General features: G+C 39.7%; 2 protein-coding genes across 2 annotated transcripts; both read right to left on the reverse strand.

Annotated features, from left to right (window-relative positions):
- Nucleotides 1-9,241: 9,241 nt before the first annotated feature.
- LOC139717389 (G-protein coupled receptor GRL101-like) lies at nt 9,242-12,072 on the reverse strand. The gene is made up of 4 exons (XM_071628888.1): nt 12,033-12,072; nt 11,774-11,845; nt 11,461-11,532; nt 9,242-10,378 (listed from the first exon to the last, which is right to left on the reverse strand). The coding sequence occupies exons 2-4, from the start codon at nt 11,791-11,793 to the stop codon at nt 9,244-9,246; spliced, it is 1,227 nt and encodes a 408-aa protein (XP_071484989.1). The 5' UTR covers nt 11,794-11,845; nt 12,033-12,072; the 3' UTR covers nt 9,242-9,243.
- LOC139717466 (uncharacterized) lies at nt 12,029-26,532 on the reverse strand. Its single transcript, XM_071628974.1, has 7 exons — nt 26,495-26,532; nt 24,896-24,967; nt 24,671-24,742; nt 24,088-24,159; nt 13,982-14,053; nt 13,082-13,153; nt 12,029-12,104 (listed from the first exon to the last, which is right to left on the reverse strand). The coding sequence occupies exons 3-7, from the start codon at nt 24,736-24,738 to the stop codon at nt 12,029-12,031; spliced, it is 360 nt and encodes a 119-aa protein (XP_071485075.1). The 5' UTR covers nt 24,739-24,742; nt 24,896-24,967; nt 26,495-26,532.
- Nucleotides 26,533-26,845: the final 313 nt, after the last annotated feature.

Raw genomic sequence — 26,845 nt, forward strand, 5'->3', positions numbered from 1 at the left:
TCTGTTTTGAGCCATGCTGCCATATGGGAAATATACACTTGTGTGTTTTGCTTAGATAAATATTTTAACAAGCAACTTATACACTGTGATTGATCATCATACAAGTGAATATGAATTAAATAATAGGAACACCCCCAGCAATACCATTGCCCAATTGATGTAAACACTATGAACGTTAGTGGGGATATTGTATGACTTAGATGAGCTCAGCATTGATTTGCGTAAGGGGTAATAAGGTAAAGTTAACTACACGCAGGCTGAGGTAAAGTAGACTGTGTCTAACGTTAGTTCTAACAAGAATAGTAAAAAAAAAATAAAATAAAATTATAAAAAGAGCTGTGCCTAGCCTTCTCGAGTGAGGGGATGGAGTTATACAGGTATTTCTAACTAACGTTTTTCAGAGAGGTAGTTCAGGACTTTCAACACAACCAATATCATCACTGGCTTACATTGTAGGTTCATTACCATGTATGATTCTACTAGATTTCTTCAATTATAATGGCTTACCACGGAGCGTAGGGTCAGCGAGGTGACTGATGGCTTCGACGTGTGTCGGTATTAAGTAGGCCTACTTCCACTTTCCACGTCTGATCGTTGGCTGGTAGGTCGAGGGGTTGTTTATTCATCTGCACATATATCAAACTCGGTCTCATGTGTGCCACTCAAAACTTTCCATGGTGTCATACAATAATCGTAGTAGGCCTCTCTTTTTAGCGCGGCCGGAGTCTCAACCATAGACATCGGGGCAAGTCTGCACACAAAGCCCAGCCGTCGTACCTGCTGCTGGCCGCTGGCCCGTTTCATGTAAATAGCGTCGGGTTCCCTACGCGACGGACGGTGGACAAATTCCCATTCAACGAAAGTACGTAGAGGACGGGATCGACCTGAAATACCGCCCTCTGCGTTTGCTTCCGTAAAATGGGCAGTTTCTCGTGATGGTAGCACTTTGGGTGGTAGACGGTGTGTGTCTTTACAAGGAAAAACGTGACACACCTCTCAATTTAATGACTGCTGTTACATTGGTTTTTTTGTTTTTTGTTTTTACCGTTTAGACCTCGCTGTCAGTCTGTTTTTAATAAAAACATAATTATTTTGCAGCCTTAAAGTTAAAATGGTGCCTTTTGTCAATATGTCATTGGCAGTGACTGATAATGGTGGGGTGTTCATGTAGGCCCATGTCTTTGTGAGATGAGGATTATTGGCAAGTGAATGCCTTATTTTGTGTGTCCGAGTAATGAGGAACTGTCTAGGAGGAGGTCATTGTGGAAGAAGGGGGGGGGGGGGGGAGGAGGAGGAAACTATCACATGATAAATTCTTTGAATCAGAATCTTTCTTCATACTCACTTGGTTCTTATTGCTTCACACTCCCAAATCAGTTTTCCGTAGTGTTTGTATCGAACAGCTATTACTGTATGTTTAGAACAGCTAGCGCACAGTCTCTGTCCGTCGTTAACTGTGAACTCTAGCAAAGAAAGATGACCTGAACGCATGCAACAGCAAAATAAAAAACCCGAGAACAATGGAAACTTGGGGGGGGGGGGACCGTTTAGAGCCGGGGGCAAGGTAAAATTTTGTTAAAAACCCCATGTCGCATTCACCAAGAAAATTAAAATGTACACCTTACTCTCTAAAAAAAAAAATCGAGTGAAAATATTCACTCTTAAAAGAGTGAATTCAAAAAAGAGTGGATTTAGAGTGAAATTGGAGTGAATTTTGAGTGAAAATGTTCAATTTCACTCATTTTGGAGTGACCTCGAGGATCACTCGAAGATTTTGGAGTGATTCCTGACGTCACTCTAAAACGAGTGAAAATGAACATTTTCACTCAAAATTCACTCCAATTTCACTCTAAATCCACTCTTTTTTGTATTCACTCTTTTAAGAGTGAATATTTTCACTCGTTTGTTTTTAGAGAGTAGGTCCGAATTTGGATCCCCCCCCCCCCCGACTCCAAAGGGAAGGGATCGACCTGGATGAAAAAAAAAACTTGGAACTACAGTCATCAATGTACAAACTCATAGTGACTTTGCTTTATCACGTCTGGTTCTAGAGAAGAACAAGGTAAGTGGCGAAATGTGTTTATTTGCAAAGAAAATGACCCAGAAAAGAACATGGAACAGTATATTTCCATAATATTGTAAAAATGTCTTCTGGTTGACAAACAATGGTGTAGGCCTACATACAAGTTGATTGTTAGAAAGGACATGATCGAAAAAAAGAGAAAAAAATACTCTGTTAGGTATAGAACACAGTCAAACTTAACATTAACTGGCCCCTGAAAGTTTGTTGACCCCTGTCTGTGACCTTTGACCTTGTGGTGACCTTCAACTCCCCACATTCAAGGGATACCTGCCATTTAAGTGTGGTCACAAACGGACATACCAATCAAAAGTTATGAGCCACAATCAGCTCGCCGTAAAGACTCAACATTGGCCCTTAAAAGTTCATTGACCCCTGTTTGTGACCTTTGACCTTGTGGTGACCTTCAACTTCCCAAGGGACACCTGCCATTTAAGTTTGGTCACAAATGGACATACCAATCAAAAGTTATGAGCTATAATCAAAACTGGGATGCGCCATAAAAACTTAACATTGGCCCCTGAAAGTTTGATGACTCAATACTGTGACCTTTGACCTTGTGGTGACCTTCAACTCCTCAAGGGACACCTACCATCCAAGTTTGGTCACAAATGGACATACCAATCAAAAGTTATGAGCCATAATCGAAACGCGCCGTAAAAACTTAACATTGCCTATGACCTTTGACCTTAAGGTGACCTTCCTGTTTGGTAACAGGTGTAACTTTGCATAAACATTCTTCACTCCAAGTTTGATTGACATTCAAGCACTCAGTACAAAGTACTTTAAGTTTTCGTAGCGTTAACGACGGACGACGGACGGAGGGACGACGGACGGACAGACGCCGCAGGCGATCCCTTAGTCTCCCCTCACCTCCAGTGGGCTCGACAAAAATTGCAAATATTCCTTAAGTTGAGGGGGGAATTGGGCCCCCAGGGGCCCCAAGGAGAGCATGGTGCCCTGTAGAATAAATTGAGATCTTCACTCTCACCCTGCCAAGTTTGGTGAATATTCACCGAGGGGTTTTCAAGAATAATATGAACATGTACACTTTAATAGGTACCCTTTTGGACCCATCCCATCCCATTTCGCTGGGTCCCGGGGGGGGGGGGGGGCACCCCTGATTCTGCTATGAACAACCTTGAAACAACAGTCATCAATATACTGACTCATTATATTAACTTAGCTCAATCAATTCTGGTTCTAAAAGAAAATCTTTAAAGATTCCTTACTGTATGGGGGTGGGGTGGGCCCCATGGGGGGCCCCCAGGTAGGGCATGGTGCCCATTTGATGGAATTTAGATTCTATCCCCCTAGGGATGCTACCTGCCAAGTCTGGTGCAAATTCATCACGGGGTTTTCAAAAAGAATATGAACTTTATTGTGCAATGAAGACCCCACTAGGACCCCTCCCCACCCCTCCTCTGGTTCCCAAGGGGGGGGGGGGCACCCCTGATTCCGCCATGAACAAACTTGAAATTGTAGTCATCAATGTACTAACTCATAGTATTAACGCAGCTCTATCACTTAAGGTTCTAGAGAAGAAGATTTTTTAAGATTCCTTATTTGTAGGGGCTTTGGGCCCCCTGGGGGCTCCCCAGGTGGGATATGGTGCCCATTTGAACAAACTGAGAACCTATTCCCCTAGGGATGCTACCTGCCAAGTTTGGTGAAAATCGGTCATGGGGTTCTCAAAGAGAAGATGAAAATGTAAATAGTTTACGCACGACGCACGACGCATGACGCACAACGTACAACGCATGACGCACGCCCGACGCTGGACGCCGGACGAGGAGCGATCGCAATAGCTCACTTGAGGCCTTCGGCTCAGGTGATCTAAAAACCAACAAGACAATAAAGGATTCAAATACCCAATTCGATCCTAGAAACATCAGAATCAATAAATTTAATTTCGGTCTTACTTCCACGCAATGACTGTCGAGCATTTTTATCAAATACTCATTTAACCCTTTGAGGGCCGCTGACTTTTAAGCTCAGACAAGTTCCTGACGATAAAATCGCTGCACTTCACATGACCAGTCACTGGACAACGAGTGCAACTCGCCTTTCAGTTAAAACCCACCGACTCAAAACATGAAACGATAACTATTATTTTAGGGGCGGATTCAGGAATTCCATAACAAATTTAAAGGGGTCGCACGTCCCCCTTTTATTCTCTATTTTCTTTTTTTAAACAACAAAATAAAGGGGGGGGGGTGGTGCTCCCCCGTCTGGATCCACCACTGTATTTTGTAATGACATAGGGTCTGATCGCATTCACACAATATTTACTTCGACATTGTTAAATAATACGCCGAGATCTGCAGGTGGCTATTATGATTTTATACAAATTGTGTATAGTCCAACAAAATCCGATCCTCGTCCCGAACCACTGTTCACTCCCCCTTTGTCGTCATCGCTTTTATTCGTTTTCTACGATATTATGAACCCCTGACCATATTTTCTTTGTATTGTGTTCCACAAGGTTCCTACAAGCAGTGACGTCACCAACCGTCTCTCTAGTAATACGCTCAGCCCTCTCCCCTCTTATCCATCCCGTTCACTATACCCAATGGGTCAGCAATCAAGCTTACACACGTCATACCAAGGAGCTTCTTAGTCATATATACTGGGGGGATTTCGCACACAAAAATAAGTCAATCTTAAAATTTAAGAGCAACTTAAAATGATGGTAGTCTGTGTGTCTCTTCAATAATATAACTTTCATAGAAGAACGGAAAATTTGGAGGCTTTTTCATCCAGGCATTGATTAACAAGATAAGTAAGGAACAAAGGATTTTTTTCTGTAATATTGATAACAATTTGAAGAGGGTTCTGAAAACATAAGATAAACTGAAAGGAGAAACCGATGGCATACCACAATTTCAAGTATAAATCTTAACTTTAAGTTCGACTTTAATTCTCTGTGAAACACCCCAGGTACATTCATCTTGCATAGGCCTATGCCCCTGGTCGGATCATGACCCCCTACCCCAACTATCTACCATTTTTAACTTCTCACTGAGCTGTTGGGTTCAATGGTTAAGATTAAGGACTATCCATCATGAGCTCCCTGATTCGAATCTCCTTAGCAGCCGTGCAGCGGTCTGATGCCCATGCAGTAAGCATTGCGCAGTCCAACGGAACGGAAGTCAGGCTGCCATGGTGCCATGGTCGCTGGCCTATACAAGTATTCCTCGTTGAAGAGCCATGCACGTCGTCCGCTATATTCACCATGTCCAGCCACCCATTCCCCTTTCCTTACTTCTCCTAGAGATCCACATTCCTCTCTTTCATTCCAACACACTCCTCTGTCTAACTACTTTCTCACTCCACATCCATGCATCATCGTCCTCCACCCACAACCGTGGTGGTCACGAATAACTCTCTAAATAAGACCAGTCTCAGTAGCAATGATCTGGTACATGAGCGCATCTAAAAAACTAGATAATTAACTTGATCTAGGCGTCTTCTTAATAATATATATATATAAAACAATGCACAGGAAAGAGTGGATCGGGGATGATATTGGACGCATGAGTTTACTTTGGAATATGGGTTTTAGAATGTTTTCAAAGTTGAGCGAGAGCATCCAGTTCTCAGATATCCACGATTTTATAAAATTGTAAATTCATGAAATTCAACCTTTTTCCCCATTATACGTCTGGTACACCAACAAGGCTTGAGCCATGCGTTCGGATTTTACCGGACGCATGTCTCAGTAAAAATCAACGCATGATAATTGACCAACCAGATCGCAGCCAATTTTTAAAACATTTTTCGAAATAGTTATACCTATAGCTGAGCTGGTCACAGTAGCAATGCCCTCTGGAAGAGCAATGGTAACAGAGAAGGGGCTACTATGAGTATACCCTCTTGGATGATTATCATGATTTGACATATAAAACTTTCATTATTTTCTCTCCCTGCTATTATCTACTGTCCACTTGTAAGTTTTCGACGTCAAAGATTGACGACGGGGATCGCTGAAAATATGTGCATGACTTTCTTAGAAAATTGTCCTGTGGTGTATTCATATATCCCACAAAATACATAATAAAATAATCATCAATTAAACAACAAACCTCATACGACGTAATGAATTCAATTTGTTTTTAATTGTCACAAAAAGTTTATGAAACTTTTTTTAACATAGCTGCTATACATGAATGTTTATCAACAGAATTTCCTTTGTAATGTACAATCTATAGACCAGAGCTCTTGTTGGTACAGTGTACTTGATATTGACAACTAATGTCATACCTTTTTTTTTTCATTTTTGTTAGTCGTTTTCATCCAGTCTTCAAGTCAAACTGCAACCTGACACATTGCACACACTGATGCATGTCACACGGTAACCAGACAAATATAATCAGATTATAAGCACGAGCAAAATCGTGATTTATTCGAAGTAACTATACTTTGTACTATGCATAACTATACATCGCATATTTCGTTAAAATGCATGCTCTGCTTAATAGATGGCAAAAAAAAAATCATATCAATGATAGGTCCTACATGGCGGTATGCGAACAGATGACAAAATAATATAATTTATTATGATAAGGTGTAACGAGGAAACAAGTTTACGCGTATGCTTTGCACATTACATACATCACTGGCTACATTGTATAAAGTTTTCTTGACCCAGGCACGTGTAAAGTGTTCTTTCATCTGTAACAAGTTGAGTTGCAAACACTGTAAAAACATGGGTGTTAGGTTTAACACCACGGGTGTTAAATCTAACACCGATCAAACTTCAATAAAGGACCACACCCACAGGTGTTAAAAATGCACTGTGTTGGTGTTGAAAAGTGTTCACCTGACACTTCGTGGTGTTAATTTGACACTGTACCTGGTGTTATTTTGACACTGTACTGGTGTTAATTCAAAAATGACACCACTTGGTGTTGATTTGATATTTGTTGGTGTTAATATCAATGGTTTAACACCCGGCCAGCTTCAATAAGGGACCACACCAGCTGGTGTTACTTTGGTGTAAATTTATTTTCACATTTTTTCAAAAATCTAGTATTTTAATGTAAAATTCTTGATCGTCTTGTTTAAATTAAAAATCAACAAGAAGTGCAGTTACTAAGAAACTCTTCAAAAAACAGTTTAAAATTTGGAAATGACACCCGAGGGTGTTAATTTAACACCATAAATGAGCACCGAAAATTTAACACCAGCTCGGTGTTCACTATTTAACACCGGACTTTTTGCAGTGAATAATTGCAAATATGGCATAGATCTATTGCAACTTGCCATCAATCGCAAGTTGCGGTTGCAAGAAGGGAGCTTGCAATCAATTGCATTTTTCTTGCAACAGAATCGATTGTAACTTGCAATTAATTGCAAGTTTGCAACTAATTGCAGAATTTGCAATAGATTTTGGGGAGCTGCAATTGCAATTAATTGCAACTTTCTTGCAACACCCCCCCCCCCCTTAGACTGCAAGGGGGAAAAGCTAATTATGTACAATAATCAACGCAACGCACAATGCGATAAACTAGATATGAGCATGCCCTGATGTGTTATGCAGACAGATAGGTAGCCATTATATACTCATGTCTTTGTGAACTAACTCTAAAATCTCTATAAGAAATCACACTTTTCTTTCTTTTTTCTATTTAACGAACACTTTTCTCCAGAAAGGCAATCTCTATCTAAGAGCGTATGTAATTGCATATTGCGTATTGCGAATATGACTGTTTTCTTTTTAGTAATTTATGATATGATATTCTTGAATTGTCTATATGTTTGATTTGCAATTAGCTGTATCTTGACACATCTTGTAAATGCGAACATTTTGCCAAAACTATATCGAACATCGAATATTGGCTGATAATAATGATAACAATAATTAGTGTACATTCAAATAGTGCGCCATGTGCGATATCACGAAGGATGAGAGTCAAGGTGCATATTCCATATTGGGTGCCTGTATAGTGTAGCAATTCACCTACTTGCATGTAAAACGGTCCTTGTCTGCAATTGGAGAGGGGATTTCATATTGTTCGTTAAAATCATCAAAAATTCGTCAAAATGTATTTGAGTACTTATATCAAGATCAAATATCAAGATCAATTCTGTCCACCACTATCCAACTCGCCAGAGTGACGCTTATCACCTTCCACGAACTCGAACAGTTTTCGCTAAAAACACAATTATGTATACAGGTCCTAAATATTGGAATGATCTCCCAACAGAGGTTAAAAGCTGCTTGTCATTATCATCCTTTAAGCGTAAACTCAGACAGCATGTATTGAATAGCTACAACACACAAGTGCACTAAAATTCCTTTTTATTATGCTGATGGCTGCTCTGTTATATTACTCGGTTGTTGCCATGTGAACAGACTCATGCATATACATTTTAGTTGCATGCTCTCTCAAATTCCTTCCCATCGGTGTTTTTCCTTCCACTTCTAGTAAGACCATGGTCGTGTCGCATAGTTTCCCCTCCTTTCTTTCTTTCCTTTCTTTTATGCATCATTGCAGCTGGCTGGTATATCACATATAGGAATTGCAATTGATTCATGTTCTCCATTTTTTAAATCTTTCCCCGTGTCTATGGAAGCCGGAATGTTTAAACCCTAATAGTACTTAAGTATTCACGTCATTATCACTCCCATGTCTAAATTGCTATGAGAGCAACTGCTATAGTGTGCAGCATGTGGTTACTTGTTCTCATTTTATCACACACATAAATGCATGTGAGAAGAATCTTCTGAGCCCCGAGTAATAGTCATTCTCTTTTGTTTATCATTACTTTTGGTCTTAATTGTACCCGTGCTCCTCATCCTGTTCCCCTTACTAGGCTTTTGTTGGGACCTACACTCAACAGGCTTTGCTTTTTAGTAGGTTCCATCGTATTTCTCTTCGCATCTTTTACTTTGATTGAAAATGACACATCGACCGTTATGTATTACTTTTGTATTCCTATTTCTTCATGTATATATCCAAGCTGGACATTCTGTATTATATTTTGTTATATACCATGTATTTTCCATCGAGAAATACGAAAATAAATTGAAATTGAAATATTTCAAAGGGGAGCTGTAAGCATCATAAGGGTCTACAACATTATTTGGTCATCATCGTCTCTAGCATGTCTAGTCGGTATCGTCACGCGATAACGTGAATGTCGGGGGGGGGGGGGCTTTATTCTCCATTTTGAGCGATAGGAGTGAGTTGAACACTTTTCGAAATGGTTGACACCTTCGTCACTTTGGTAGCAGATCTTCCGCTGTTGGCGCTGGCTTTGTTGCGGCCACACATTGCCACAAAAGTGTAGAGATAAGGGTTCAATGTCGAATTGATGGGCAGCAAGAAGGCAACGGCCCAAGCGTGGAGCGAGGCGGGCAGGTCCACGGCTCCGATCTGGGACATGAGCCCCATGATGATGACGGGCATCCAGCAGCAGAAGTCCGTAGCGATGATCAGCGCCATTCTGAATGTAAGCGTGCGCTCGCGCTTCATGCTCTCCGCGCCAACAATCTTGGACGACCTCTTGACCCGAACGAAAATGATGACGTAGCAGATGAAAATTAAAATGAACACGGCGAAGTTGATCCCAAGAAAGAGGGCGATAGAGTACTCCCAATATGGCTCCTTCCCTTCGACATTTTCTTCAACGAAGGTGTATATATTTTGGATCGGATAGTAATGGATGAAGCCGTCTCGTACGGACTTGGTGTTGAATGGCAACCCGACGCATACATCCGAAAACCCGTAGAAATCTGTATAGTATACACCGACTATGATTGGTACAAAGCTGAGAGCGAAGGAAAGTAGCCAAACAATGGCAAGACTGACTCGTCCGGACGTCGACCCCAATTTCGCCGCTCCGAAGGGATATGAAATGGAGATGAATCGGTCCAGCGATATGAGGGCTAGGAGGAATACCGTACTCTCGCTCGACAGGACAGCGATGAACCCCGCCAGACGACAGAGGTTCGATTCGCGCCACCAAGGGGCGACCAGAAAATAGTGCTCGCCGTAGTAGACGTCGACGGAAGCGATGACGACCATGTAGACGCCCATGAGGAAGTCGGCGATGGCGAGGTTGGTTATGAAGAGCCTCTGGACGCCCTTGCGGTGGGTCATGTCATGGCGGAACCGGAAGATGATCACCATACTATTGCCGATGAGGGCTCCAAACCCAATGATCCACATGGCGATTCTCAGGACGCCATGTGGCATGAGTCTCGAGCAGGAGTCAAACGGGGTAGGTTGGATCACCGAGCACCGAGAGATGTTCGAAAAGATGCAGCAAAGCCGGTAATCGTCTGTTGACCTATAGATGATCAGTACAATTACCTTTAGTAAAGACTTTGTAGTAAAAAGCGCCACACTATTTTGCAGGGGCATACAGACACAATTAGGTCATAGGTCTTCAGAGTAAACGAAAACTAATAAATACAAAACCTATGCCATTTTAAAAGAAGAACTGATCATTGTGTATATTAGATGCGATGATATTTTTGTCCCGTTGCTTTCCACAATATTTTGAAAAAGGTCTTCAGACCTTAAGAGTAAACAAGAAACTAACAGATAAAAAACTATACCATTTTAAAAGAGAACTGATCATTGTGTACAAACTAAATTTCGATGCGATGATGTTTTTGTTTCGTTGCTTTCCACATTGTTTTGAACATATTTGAATTGGGAGTGTTATTGCAGTATCATGTCTTTTTTATTATTGAGAATGCCGTCACAAAATAGTTACTTAGTATATATTGGCTCAGTGGCGAACTACTTGCTTCTCCGATATCTCCCACCAAAGTACAGAATGAAAGTTGCCTTTAAATTGTTATTACAGCAACGTAATTATGTTTCTTTACTCCATTGACATGATTAATATGTAAGGTATTTCGTAATATATAGCAGGAGCAACGAGAAATAACTATCGGCTCAGCGGCTTAGAATGGATGACAGGAAAGTTATCTCAGTTAACATCACAGTGAATTTAGGTAAAATCGTAAAAACGGTGAATTCATTCAATCTCCTTCTCATGTTCAATACTTGATTTTATACGCCATAGTGGGGTATTCAGCGCCTAACATATTTACCAACAAGGCATAGAGCTAGTGGCTCCATGACAAAACAATCAATAAGAGGCGTTTTTTCTTTGTTTTTGTCCTTTTCGTCTATGGCGAGTTGTCTTTTTTAAGGCAGCAGGTTAAGGTCTATAGTCAGGGCTTGAAGGCACAAAATAATATTATAATTTTTAGAGGGCACGCGACAATGATTTGGCGGTAGTCCTCAATAATTTTGGTATATGGTAAACAATAAAACTCACACACACACAATATCTATACGGATGGCGAATAAAGGAGAGGGAGAGAGAAAAAGAGAGGGAAGGGGGACCATACTTACAAAGTGGTTAATGCATGCAGACCACTGAATGTTTCATATGTTACGTCATCTAGTTCCAATCCGACAAGATGTCTGAGGCGAAAAACAAATAAGGTAGATAACTCCGTAAAATCGTTTTAAAACATTTAACAGGATCACAATATTAATGTATACCACAGGCACTTTTCATTTGAACATACATTTCATAACGATATGGAAAAGGCATGAAAGAGGAAGTCGGAAGACACGACATTACAAATTCCAGCAATATCGCATAAAAAATGAATCGGAAATAAGGAGTCAGAACATCCTTGTTGAAGTTCAAAATACTCACAATATTTGCAGATTCGTCATGTTATCAAATGCTCCGACCTCGATGACTGATATTGGGTTGAAGCTCAGGTTTCTGAAAGAGGATGCATAAGAATACACTTTGTAATAACACTATGAGGAAACACAATTTTACAATAAGCCAATACCTCGTACATTAAACATTGAAAAGTGGTTCATTGCTATATAGTTATCTTCGGTAGATTAAAACGTAGGGTTTGTTTTGTTTTGTTTTGTTTTGTTTTTTCGTCAGCGGTACTCACAATTCTTCGACTGCAGTGAGACACTTAAAAGTATCTGACTTGACTCCCTTCAGACTGTTGTTGTACAGACTCCTGGAATGCAGATAAAGAGATAGATGTAGTCAGTGCCGTATACAAAGAGAGTCTGACTAACTCGGTTTTCGGCTTATGAGTTTTGAAGCATGCGATTGGTCAAAACTGGTCCTGTGATCTTCGCGGTGCCAGTCTAACGCATAATACGCTGAGTGACAACATGGGTTCCAAGTTAGCAGCTGGCCAGACTATACAGCACTGGATGTAGTCAAACGGTGTAATATGACTTCATATTATATATTACGTGTATTACCGGAAAATAAATGATATTAATACAGAGCCGATTGCACCTGCTCTGTCTTGTGGCATAAAATGAGAATATTGAGCATGGCCATTTTCACCATCAAGTAACAGTGGTTTTTTTTTTTTGTCGTGTATATTTCATTTTCTGTTGTGTTTGTTTATCTCTGGATATTCCCCTATATCCACAAATTGAAAAAAAAAATATAACAGAGGAAACGATCTTCGGATGGATGGTTGAGGAAAAGAATTCTCGTCACTTACACGGTTGTCAGAGATGATAGTCCTTTAAATGTACACGGTTCGATGTCATCAATGTTGTTGACACCAAGTCTTCTGCAAGATGTAAAGAATGGTCTGTGCATTATTACAAATAATTGCCTTTAATCGTCTAGACAGTTTAATGTTCCGAAGGTTCATTAATCCGAAAATAGATATGTTCGTTAGAAACACTATCTTTCAATTTTAATGAGCCTTCGGGAAAACGAACAGAACCCCTGATATCAACCCTGGTCATCCACTCTTTGCGAAACATAATATGAAACGCACCTAAAAAACAACAACAACAAGACAACAATCTTATTGTTGGCATAACAAATAAACTGTTCTAATTACTAGAGAGAATATAAAAACGTAGGTGTGAAAGATCTTACACACGACACGCCCTAATCACGGATGTTCTCGGAGATGGGTAAACGAAAGTTGATAGAAAAAAGTCAGAAGAAGACGAAACTTACATTTCTGAAATTTTCGACAGTCCGATGAAAAATGCAGCCTCCAGGTATGTTAAATTATTGGAATCCAGATACCTATGAATGCAAAGACCTCAAAGAATCACTCGTGCATGGGCACAACCAATGTGATAGGTTCATTATAATTATTATTCGTAACACTTTATACCTGCAACGTCTGTTAATACGCCCCCTCCTTAGCCTTATTGGGTTGTGTACTACGAGAATTGGCTTGTTGTTGTTCTTACACTGTTCTTACATACAGTCTTGTGATATCATAAATGCTTAAAATGAAATTGATTGAAATTATATGGATGTATATGTGTCACGAATCATCCTGTTTTCAAACTGTCACTGATGAAGAAGAACAGATTATGAATTCTAAAAAATAAAAAAAAAAATCCACGAATTATGCCTACCCGCTTTTAGCTCATTGACTCCGTTGTTATTTAGGCCTATGTGTTGAATACGAAGAAACGGAATCATGATATCATACATGTCAGAGAATCATGTAATATAATAATGTACACACATTTATGGGAATTGTGACTCAAACTTATTGAACTATTAATGCGTATCATTGTATCAAATTTAATTGTCTTTTAGAGCAAGATTTCACCCTGCATTGACTGCTTTAAAACAAAGTTTGTCATTTTCACCAAATACAAAGATACAAAAACCTGGTTACAAATTTTTGCCCTTCTATGAGAAACAAATAAAGGAATGAGATCTCAAGAAATGGCAAATAATGTTATTTGACAAAATGACTTCAATGACATCAGTTCGAATATTAATATTATGTCATTTGACCTACTCATTGTTCGAACATGGTGCATTCGAGATTGACATTACTTGCTTATGTATCCCAATTACCGTCATTGTACAGAATAATCATATCAATCTTACGTCCACAGCAGTCTTTCGAGTCCATTGAAAGCTCCTCTCTCAATTTCAGATATTTTGTTACCTATGAATGCTCTGTGAAAGGACAACAAAATGCAAAAAACATCATTATAGCATTGACGTCACTATTAATTGCGTACCAGGGGCCTGTTAAATAACGTATCCGGGCACTTACCCCCTGGGCAACTACCCTCCGGATAACTACCACCCGGATAATTACCCCCCAGGTCTATTCCCCCTTAGGGCAACAACCTCCCGGACAACCACCCTCCTAGGGCAATCACCCTCCAGCGTATCCGGGCACTTACCCCCTTGGCAACTACCCTCCGGATAACTACCACCCGGATAATTACCCCCCAGGTCTATTCCCCCTTAGGGCAACAACCCCCCGGACAACTACCCTCCTATGGCAATCACCCTCCAGGGCCATTACCCCCTAGGACAACTACCACCCGGTCATCTACCCTCCTAGGGCAACTACCCCCAAGGGCAATTACCCTTAGGACATCTACCCCCCGGATAACTACCCCCTGGGTAACTACCCCCTGGATGACTACCCCCCGGATAACTACCCCCCAGATAACTACCACCCGGATAACTACCCCCTGGATAACTACCCCCCGGATAACTACCCCTTGGATAACTACCCCCCGGAGAACTACCCCCTGGGTAACTACCCCTCGGATAACTACCCCCAGGATAACTACCACCCGGATAACTACCCCCAGGATAACTACCACCCGGATAACTACCCCCCGGATAACTACCACCCGGATTATACCCCCCATAACCATACCCCGACCCCCCCCCCCGCCCCCTCCTGATACTTACCTACTGGACAACCCTCCCTCCCCGCCCCCCGAAAGAAGTACAATGTACCACCCTTTGTCATTTTTCCATAAGTTCATAACACCATATCAGAAGATGCACCTTTCTCTTACACTGTCATCATTTACTCTTTTGGCTTGTCATTTTCTACCGTTATAACACATTAGAAGATAAACATAAGAAAAGGAGAGTTGATTTCACTGCAATTCATATTTCCTTAACATTAGCGAGGGACCCTTCTATATAAAGCCATAATTTCTGATAGGATCCGGGCACGGTTTTATGAAGTCAGTCCTGACAAGCTGTCAGTTCCACACAATTACCAATCGTTGTAGGTCGATCAAAGCAGGTCCATGGTAACAAGTCGGTGACTCGAGCTTATCAATCAAGCAGAACCCATGGTTTTATTGAAATTATTAGAGACTAACAAGATGTCATAACTGGAAACTTTTATCTAACGGTGCCCTAATCTGTCATAAGAGTAAGATTACAGCTTGTTTTACATACAAGTAGAATAGTGCTAGTTTTCAAATTAAATGTTCTCGACACTTTAAGGGGAAATCCAGTTCAAATATAAGTTAGTCTGATTAGAAAGAGTAAAATATTACGAGTATAACGGTATTTCTTTTTTTTTTTACAAAACACCCCTAGTTGTTAACGAAGTCTTTTGTCCTGCACCCTCTTTTTTAATAGATCTATAGAGAGTTGTAGTTGACAGAATCCTTTTTACATTATAGGGCTGCTCTGTTTTATCCCGGCCATTTCAAGAGTTTTTTTTTTCACAAAAACTTGAATCCTTCTTGGAATAACATGCTCTTTTAATATTTCGTAAGGGGTTTCTAATTTTCTCACCCAAAGATGTTTAAAACCTGAAGTTAGGTCTCGACCAAAACCAGACGATATGTAGTGAAAAAATGGTTTTTTTTTTCAATTCAAATAGCAAACGTTACTCGAAAATAACAATGAGAAACGTAATTTTCTGGGGGAGAGTTATTGTAAGAGGGGTGACTGTTTGGAGCCTAATTTTAATAAGGAGTAATTGTCAAGGGAGGTAATGCTCTGCGGTAATCATACCAAGGAGGTGACAATCTCTTCCCACATTCTTGATATACTAGTTGTTAATGCCCAATGATGCAGTAGGGCAATTCTGAAATGAGCGTTAACGGTATAACAGTAAAATAGTTACAAAATTGATGAAACAATGCAAAGAAAGCAAATTAAGACAGAGACGAAGAACACAAATAAAGATAAAGTGCACTCCCGTTACAACGAACACGGTTATAACGAAATTTCGTTATAACGAAGCAAAACTTCTGGTCCCAAAATTATCGCCATTAAAGTCTATGGTACAAAATTCGCTTATAACGAAGACGGTTATAACAAAATTTTCGTTATCACGAAGTATTTTCTGAGCACCACTGACAAAGAAAAATAAAGGAAATGTGCTCCGTTATAACGAAATGCGGATCGCATTCGAAAATGCGTAGCGGAACAAGCATTTTTAAAGCGTCTCTGCATGAGCGAACGCATCATTCAATGTTCACTCCGTGTATCACGCACAGTTTCCGAGGGGAACTTGCATTATTGTAATACAATAATCTGAATTCAGATAAGGTTTGTTTCATTGTTCCGAAGTCCTTTAATACAAAACACACAGATTCTGATACAACTAAATGTCCGTAATAGTTCGGAAATGAAATATTAAGCACATTTTGGCGTTATTCCATAACAATGGTTCGTTAATCCGATAATAAGATATGGTCCTTATTCTCATTCTTATATACAGTTCGTTAGTCCGAACATGATAGGAATTCAAAACGTTCGTTAATCGGAACATTACAAAAATATCGTTAATCCATGGTGAAAAAAGGAGAGTACACTAACAAAACTGAAGAACTGCAATCCTTATAATCGTCTTAAGATAAAAAAATCTTCGAAATAACTAACCTTTCTCATTTTTTTTTTCATTAACAAAATTTCTTCGGAATAACGAACCTTATTTCATTTTCGGATGAAAAAGCCTTCGGAACAACGGACTTTCTGAATAGTGAACCTTTCTCACTTTTTGATTTATAAACCTTCAAAATGACGAACCTCATTTCATTTTCAGATCAACGAACCTTCGGAAAATGAACAATATATTATTTTGATCTAAATCATGAACTTTCGGAATAATGATTCTTCAGAAATGCGAACCTTCAGATAAACAAACCATCAGAATCCCGGGAATGGCGAAACTTCGGAATAAGGAGCCTTCGGAGTAACGTACTTTAGTAAGAAAAGAACCTTTGGAATAGCGAACTGTAATCAAATCCTACACGGTCATTTTCTACACATGTGTGACAACACAAACAACTCTATGCTCTTTTTAAAATGTAATATTTAAACGAAATTCAAAAGGTATTCTCCCATCTCACATAGCTTTCCAGCGTATGATGAGGATTCAACAAATAGAATTTTTAATGCGTGGTTTCCTTCTTTTCCTTATACATTGCATGTTATATTTGTTCGGTTCGTTAAAACGAAAAAAACGAAAAACAAAAAACTGCCGGTCCTGAGCATTTCGTTTTAACGGGAGTGCATTGCACATGAACACACACGAGATAAAATCCCTTGTAATGAGAGAAAGAGGAAAGGTGAGTAATAAATGACAGGAATAGACTACATTCACGGTGGACAGAGAAAAGCGAGAGGGAAGAGGAAGATGATGGGTCAAAACCAGGGCACGTGAGGCATGAGATATAAGCTCCTCAAAATAAAGAAGTGTTACATGGAGTTGTGGTAAACGATAGACGATTGTGGTTAAAAAAATATTGCAAAAAGTATAACTCATTCTGAAGTGTAACATTTCTTCAAAATGTCTTTAATTCAATGGTAAAGGCATACTATACTATCAAGAGAAATCCGAAATTTCGGAACAGTAAAAGAAAATACAGATTTAGCGAAAATAGTTTTTGTTAAAGGCATTGACATTTACTGGATTACCGGGTAGGATATGAAGTTTTATGAACGTAGAGTCAAAATACAGAGGGAGAAATTAAGCTTGTATATAAATCGTCCTAAATGCAAACGATACAAATCGTAAATCCTTAAGATGTTGTTTTCATAAGATGATGTCTCAGTATGGCATCTCCGTGATTCCTGGCAAATAATACAAAGAACTTCGTTTTCTGTAGTAATGATATCCTCTTTATTAAAAGTAAGAGTCGGGGGGGGGGGGGTGGGGGGTGGGGGGGCAGTGACCCGGGAGGTAGTTACCCAGGGAGTAATTGACGTGGTGCACTGTCCTGGGGGTAATTTTCCTCTTGATAGTTATAGGGGAGGGGGAGTTGTAGGCCTACTTATCCGGGGTAATCATCCATGGGGAGTTATGGGAGGGGGTAGTTATCGGGTGGAAGTTATCTGGGGTTATCGGAGGAGGGGGTAATTAACCTGGGGATAATTATCCTGGTGGTAATTATCGGGGGGGGGGTAGTTATCCGGAGGGTAATTATCCGGGGGGTAATCATCCGGGGGGTAATTATCCGGGGGGTAATTGTCCGGGGGTAGTTATCCGAGGGGTAGTTATCCGGGGGGTAGTTATCCTGGGGGTAGTTACCCAGGGGGTAGTTCTCCTGGGGGTAGTTACCCAGGGGGTAGTTTTCCGGGGGGTAGTTATCCAGGGGGTAGTCTTCCGGGGGGTAATTATCCAGGGGGTAGTTATCCGCGGGGGTAGTTATCCAGGGGTAGTTATCCGAGGGGTAGTCATCCAGGGGGCAGTTTTCCTAAGGGGGAATTGCCATGGGGGTGATTGCATTAGGAGGGTAGTTGTCCGGGGGGTAGTTGTCCTAGGGGGTAATTACCCTGGAGGGTAATTGCCCTTGGAGGGTAGTTGTCCGGGGGGTAGTTGCCCTAGGGGGGAATTGTCCTGGGGGGTAATTATCCGGGTGGTAGTTATCCGGAGGGTGGTTTTCCAGGGGGTACTGTTCCTAGACCCACCCTCCAGGGCCATTACCCCCTAGGACAACTACCACCCGGTCATCTACCCTCCTAGGGCAACTGCCCCCAAGGGCAATTACCCTTAGGACATCTACCCGCCGTATAACTACCCCCTGGTTAACTACCCCCCGGATAACTACCCCCAGGATAACTACCCCCCGGATAACTACCCCCCGGATAACTACCACCCGGATTACTACCCCCATAACCATACCCCGACCCCCCCCCCCCCGCCCCCTCCTGATACTTACCTACTGGACAACCCTCCCTCCCCGCCCCCCGAAAGAAGTACCGCCCTTTGTAATTTTTCCATAAGTTCATAACACCATATCAGAAGATGCACCTTTCTCTTACACTGTCATCATTTACTCTTTTGGCTTGTCATTTTCTACTGTTATAACACATTAGAAGATAAACATAAGAAAAGGAGAGTTGATTTCACTGCAATTCATATTTCCTTAACATTAGCGAGGGACCCTTCGATATAAAGCCATAATTTCTGATAGGATCCGGGCACGGTTTTATGAAGTCAGTCCTGACAAGCTGTCAGTTCCACACAATTACCAATCGTAGGTCGATCAAAGCAGGTCCATGGTAACAAGTCGGTGACTCGAGCTTATCAATCAAGCAGAACCCATGGTTTTATTGAAATTATTAGAGACTAACAAGATGTCATAACTGGCAACTTTTATCAAACGGTGCCCTAATCTGTCATAAGAGTAAGATTACAGCTTGTTTTACATACAAGTAGAATTGTGCTAGTTTTCAAATTAAATGTTCTCGACACTTTAAGGGGAAATCCAGTTCAAATATAAGTTAGTCTGATTAGAAAGAGTAAAATATTACGAGTTTAACGGTATTTCTTTTTTTTTTTTTTTACAAAACACCCCTAGTTGTTAACGAAGTCTTTTGTCCTGCACCCTCTTTTTTAATAGATCTATAGAGAGTTGTAGTTGACAGAATCCTTTTTACATTATAGGGCTGCTCTGTTTTATCCCGGCCATTTCAAGAGTATTTTTTTTCACAAAAACTTGAATCCTTCCTGGAATAACATGCTCTTTAATATTTCGTAAGGGGTTTCTAATTTTCTCACCCAAAAGATGTTTAAAACCTGAAGTTGGTCTCGACCAAAACCAGACGATATGTAGTGAAAAAAAATTTTTTTTTTCAATTCAAATAGCAAACGTTGTTCGAAAATAACAATGAGAAACGTAATTTTCTGGGGGAGAGTTATTGTAAGAGGGGTGACTGTTTGGAGCCTAATTTTAATAAGGAGTAATTGTCAAGGGAGGTAATGCTCTGCGGTGATCATACCAAGGAGGTGACAATCTCTTCCCACATTCTTGATATACTAGTTGTTAATGCCCAATGATGCAGTAGGGCAATTCTGAAATGAGCGTTAGCGGTATAACAGTAAAATAGTTACACAATTGATGAAACAATGCAAAGAAAGCAAATTAAGACAGAGACGAAGAACACAAATAAAGATACAGTGCACTCCCGTTACAACGAACACGGTTATAACGAAATTTCGTTATAACGAAGCAAAACTTCTGGTCCCAAAATTATCGCCATTAAAGTCTATGGTACAAAATTCGCTTATAACGAAGACGGTTATAACAAAATTTTCGTTATCACGAAGTCTTTTCTGAGCACCACTGACAAAGAAAAACAAAGGAAATGTGCTCCGTTATAACGAAATGCGGATCGCATTCGAAAATGCGTAGCGGAACAAGCATTTTTAAAGCGTCTCTGCATGAGCGAATGCATCATTGAATGTTCACTCCGTGTATCACGCACAGATTCCGAGGGGAACTTGCGTTATTGTAATACAATAATCTGAATTCAGATAAGGTTTGTTTCCTTGTTCCGAAGTCCTTTAATACAAAACACACATATTCTGATACAACTAAATGTCCGTAATAGTTCGGAAATGAAATATTAAGCACATCTTGGCGTTATTCCATAACAAAGGTTCGTTAATCCGATAATAAAATATGGTCCTTATTCTCATTCTTATACGATTCGTTAGTCCGAACATGATAGGAATTCAAAACGTTCGTTAATCGGAACATTACAAACATATCGTTAATCCATGGTGAAAAAAGGAGAGTACACTAACAAAACTTAAGAACTGCAATCCTTATAATCGTCTTAAGATAAATAAATCTTCGAAATAACTAACCTGTCTCATTTTTTTTTTCATTAACAAAATTTCTTCGGAATAACGAACCTTATTTCATTTTCGGATGAAAAAGCCTTCGGAACAACGGACTTTCTGAATAGTGAACCTTTCTCACTTTTTGATTTATAAACCTTCAAAATGACGAACCTCATTTCATTTTCAGATCAACGAACCTTCGGAAAATGAACAATATATTATTTTGATCTAAATCATGAACTTTCGGAATAATGATTCTTCAGAAATGCGAACCTTCAGATAAACAAACCATCGGAATCCCGGGAATGGCGAAACTTCGGATTAAGGAGCCTTCGGAGTAACGTACTTTAGTAAAAAAAGAACCTTTGGAATAGCGAACTGTAACCAAATCCTACACCGTCATTTTCTACACATGTGTGACAACACAAACAACTTTATGCTCTTTTTAAAATGTAATATTTAAACGAAATTCAAAAGGTATTCTCCCATCTCACATAGCTTTCCAGCGTATGATGAGGATTCAACAAATAGAATTTTTTATGCGTGGTTTCCTTCTTTTCCTTATACATTGCATGTTATATTTGTTCGGTTATAATGAAATTTCGTTAAAACGAAAAAAAACAAAAAACAAAAAACTGCCGGTCCTGAGCATTTCGTTTTAACGGGAGTGCATTGCACATGAACACACACGAGATAAATCCCTTGTAATGAGAGAAAGAGAAAAGGTGAGTAATGAATGACAGGAATAGACTACCTTCACGGTGGACAGAGAAAAGCGAGAGGGAAGAGGAAGATGATGGGTTAAAACCAGGGCACGTGGTATGAGGCATGAGATATAAGCTCCTCAAAATAAAGAAGTGTTACATGGAGTTGTGGTAAACGATAGACGATTGTGGTTAAAAAATATTGCAAAAAGTATAACTCATTCTGAAGTGTAACATTTCTTCAAATTGTCTTTAATTCAATGGTAAAGGCATTCAAACTTAACGGGATTGTACAGTACTGGTTGAGGTGGGGATTCATGTTTTCAACATTCTTAGGTGAGATAGTGAGAAACATCTCATGAAATATGAAAGAGCATGTAATTTTTAAAAGGATTCAACGTTTATTTGATGAAAATTGGTGTTCAAATGGCTGAGATATCCAAAAAAGTGATAATAACAAAAGGCGACATGCCCCACCTTTATTAGGATTTCTTTGTTTCACCTTGTTTTTGGATATCTCAGCCATTTCAAAACCGATTTTCATGAAATAAACTTTTGATACCCCTTAGAATTGCATGATCTTTTACATCTCATAGAGTGCTTTCTGAATATCTCGCAAAACGTTAAAAGCAAAATTCTCACCTCGACCAGAACTGTACATACCCTTTAAAACTTCTTTTATACTATACTATCAAGAGAAATCCGAAATTTCGGAACAGTAAAAGAAAATACAGATTTAGCGAAAATAGTTTTGGTTAAAGGCATTGACATTTACTGGATTACCGGGTAGGATATGAAGGGACAGCTTCGTGTTTTATGAACATAGAGTCAAAATACAGAGGGAGAAATTAAGCTTGTACATAAATCGTCCTAAATGCAAACGATACAAATCGTAAATCCTTAAGATGTTGTTTTCATAAGATGATGTCTCAGTATGGCATCTCCGTGATTCCTGGCAAATAATACAAAGAACTTCGTTTTCTGTAGTAATGATATCCTTTTTATTAAAAGTAAGAGTCGGGGGGGGGTGGGGGCAGTGACCCGGGAGGTAGTTACCCAGGGAGTAATTGACGTGGTGCACTGTCCTGGGGGTAATTTTCCTCTTGATAGTTATAGGGGAGGGCGAGTTGTAGGCCTACTTATCCGGGGTAACCATCCATGGGGAGTTATCGGAGGGGGTAGTTATCGGGTGGAAGTTATCTGGGGTCTAGTTATCAGAGGAGGGTGTAAATAACCTGGGGATAATTATCCTGGTGGTAATTATGGGGGGGGGGGGGTTAGTTATCCGGAGGGTAATTATCCGGGGGGTAATTATCCGTGGGGTAATTATCCGGGGGGTAGTTATCCGAGGGGTAGTTATCCGGGGGGTAGTTATCCTGGGGGTAGTTACCCAGGGGGTAGTTCTCCTAGGGGTAGTTACCCAGGGGGTAGTTTTCCGGGGGTAGTTATCCAGGGGGTAGTTTTCCGGGGGGTAATTATCCAGGGGGTAGTTATCCGCGGGGGTAGTTATCCAGGGGTAGTTATCCGAGGGGTAGTTATCCAGGGGGTAGTTTTCCTAATGGGGAATTGCCCTGGGGGGTGATTGCCCTAGGAGGGTAGTTGTCCGGGGGGTAGTTGTCCTAGGGGGTAATTACCCTGGAGGGTAATTGCCCTTGGAGGGTAGTTGTCCGGGGGGTAGTTGCCCTAGGGGGGAATTGTCCTGGGGGGGGGGGTAATTATCCGGGTGGTAGTTATCCGGAGGGTGGTTTTCCAGGGGGTACTGTTCCTAGACCCGTTTCATAAAGATGTTTGATAGTTTGATACGCACGGCTTTGCGAACGACTGGAGTATGAAGTGCCAATATGAGTGATCATTTTTTTTCCTTATGTTTTAACAAAGTACGACTGTAAGCCGATATTTCATCTACATTGGGACAAAAATACCAATTTCAACTAAAGACGTGTGTTAACGTGTAAAAATAATCATTATCATCTGCAAATCGCATATCCTTTCCGATCATACCCTTGCGTTTGTATCAGTCGATACTTGCAAAAAGTGGTCAGTTATGTTGTACTTAACCATCTTGCTTTGTATGTTATATCAATTATAATCTAATCTATCATAATATATGTATAATATGCCTAACTATAAAGAATCACACATACGTATTCGTATAACGCCTAGACCAAAGTACATTGCAGGTGTACCTCCTTACCAAGGAGATAATAAGGAAATACAGGATTTCAACATGGGCATAAAGACAGTACATTACGCAAATTTATCATACAATAATGATTATTCTTACGCATCTTAAGTGAAACAATTATGTTAAGAGAAGAAGTTGCTACAATGGATTAACAGCAGAATACTTTACTAGTACATTTATTCGAAGGAAAGAGAAGATTTCAGTCACTTCATTTCACGAAAATAGAGTAAATAAAAATCTAGGTAATACTTACATCCCGAAAAGCTGTGGATTACCAACGAAGGTATTGGCTCCAATTCGAGTCAAGTTATTTTCATTCAGTATTCTGTCACGCGGAAACAGAAAGATTCAATATTACTGACACAAATTGGCAACAGTGAGTGTTATATGAACGTGTGTTTACAACCAAAAAGATTGCTCATTAACAGAAAATTATAGTCTGAAAATTATGGCGCAAGACAATTTTACATCACCTTACGTAACCATTCGGGGCATTTGTCGTTGATTCGTCTCATAAAGAAGGTAAAATGTAGTCGAAAAATGCAATGAATAAAGTAAGAGTTCTATAGATCTTGTGTTACTCAACGCCCTCTGCCTACTATATAATGAAAGAACGCTCTTGAAACAAGCAAAATAGTTTAACACGAATTGTTATTAAATAATGTTCATATATTGACAAGAAATTATGTATAGATACAGATACATTAAGATACACGCATATATATGCGTGTGTGTATGTATAATGTGTATCATGTTTATGTGTATCATAGACATGCGAAAAAAAGAAGTTTATGCACAGACAATATGAGAACGCAAGTTTGTTAATTCATACTTACAGATACCTCAGCTTGTACATTCCTGTGAGAAGACTGCTGTGCAGTTCAGTCAAACCAATTTCATTCATATACCTGATCACCGAGAAATAGAGAACAGTCAGTATTTCGTGCTGGGCAGACTTTGACTAAAATTTGTCGGTAGGTATGTTATCCATCAATTCAGTAAAAAATGAAGAGTGAACGTGCACTGACTAGACAGAATTCGCGGTAAATGTTGCAACTTACAATCTTTCTAATGACTCTAAGTCCTTGAAGATTCCTGATTCCAGATTTCCAAGATTGTTCTGTGCTATAGACCTGAATCAAATCACAAGGAAGAATTGATCGATTGCGTAATAATGATTGGAAGCTCTCTAAATTCTATAGTCGCTCTTATGCTACACTTTCTAAGGATATTATTGCTATCGGGCAAACTTAAGCTTCTAGACACAGTAGCCAACAAGGAAAATTGGACTAAATGCTAACATTTGAACCGAGAGAGCAATCTAAAATGTCTTGTGTGTGTATGTGTGTGTTTGTTGGGGGGGGGGGATGGGGCGAAGGGACGTATAGGTGAACGTCTTCAGTTCTTCGGTAGAGGAGAATAACTTCATTGTATGTTCTCACGTGTTCCAACACGTTCCACATTACTTGTCACATGTTCTATATCAAAATGGCTGACTATAGTGGTATCACTATTTGTCAAAATACACTACATGTAGATATGATATTACATCTCAAAACTTGCTAGTTTTAAAAAATCGTATACCACCGGAACTGTCAGATTCATACGTTCTGAGGGATATCAATAAAACATTCAAATAGTATTCTTTAGGATGGTAAGGCTACTAAGAGTATGACATGAACTTTAGGCCTCTTGAAAAAATGTTTGTTTTTTTTTTTTCAAGTGACTACACTTTCCATTTTGCAGGTAAGGAGACACAGATTTCTTTTCAATGCAGAAAGAGTGAATTAGCGAATATGATAATCTGTTCAGGACTCAGTAAGAGTATTGCCACTGACTGGATTAAAAACGAATGCACCTCGGATCACCAGTGACAACAGATAGGCCTACAGTCTCTTATTAAAAGGACCAAGCACTAACAAGTGGAGGGGAGGAAATTAGGAAGAACGAAGAGGAAGTAGAATCAAGGAGTTAATGTAGAATCTATTACATCAATGAGAGGAGTAGAGAAAACAAGAAAAAGAATGAAAAGACCATGAAAGGTAAGAAGAAGATACAAATTTAAATGTGCTAATGAAGACGAGAAATCCAACTTCTGATGTTTTGAGCATTAGAACTAGAGTCAATAGAGAGTAAAAATGCACAAAATAGATTTTGTTTGTTTGTTTGTTTGTTTGTTTTTTGCCTGTCCGTATAGCAGAAGCAATTTAAAACAACCAACGCACCTTCGGGATAATTTGACGCGCCTGCACATCAACACATTCAGTTTAATCAAGTTCAGATAATATAATTTTTCTGTGGAAAATAATATATCATTATCACAAACCTGTTCTGCACTGAGGTTGACGTAAGAACAATAAGTGGTTGCAAATTCCCTACCAAACATACTAAACCAAAAATGCACTCAAGTTTGTGATGGTTACCAATACGTCTTGAAATGTATTATCGTTACCAAAATTTACCTCAAGGGCCCTACAGACATCACAAAAACAATAAGAGCTTCAACTTTCTACAATCATCCAATCTGCAGCTAATATTTCTACGTTGAAACCGTACATTTGCTTATTATAGCCTATGAATAATGATATATAATACATTACAAAATCATCAGCAGAGGTGATTTTATTTTCTACAACCTAGAAATGAGGAATTTCGCTTACAGAATCTTCAAATTTCGAAGTCCAGTAAACAGCCCCACGTCAAGATTGGTCAGGTGATTTTCGTTGATATTTCTGTTTAAATAAAGTAGGCAGGTAAAGCTCATTATTCAGAAGGTTAGTTCATCATATGATGAAAACAGGGTTTGTTATTCCGAAAGGTTATTATTCCATTCGTTCATTCGATCGTTTCTGCATTCCAATAAAAGATCAGTGGTTCTAAAGAACCCAAAGATGAGATCAATGTCATATTGCAGACAAACAAAATTAGAGTTTACATATTTTGCCATATCACACAGTTCATGGAAATGAAAAGAGGACTAGAGAAAAGCCTTGTATGAAATAAGTTCTCTT

Source organism: Diadema antillarum, unplaced genomic scaffold (genome assembly GCF_040938485.1).
Source record: "Diadema antillarum isolate AM-2024a unplaced genomic scaffold, OU_Dant_1.0 scf00000075, whole genome shotgun sequence".
In the NCBI taxonomy this organism is placed as follows: Eukaryota; Metazoa; Echinodermata; class Echinoidea; order Diadematoida; family Diadematidae; genus Diadema; species Diadema antillarum.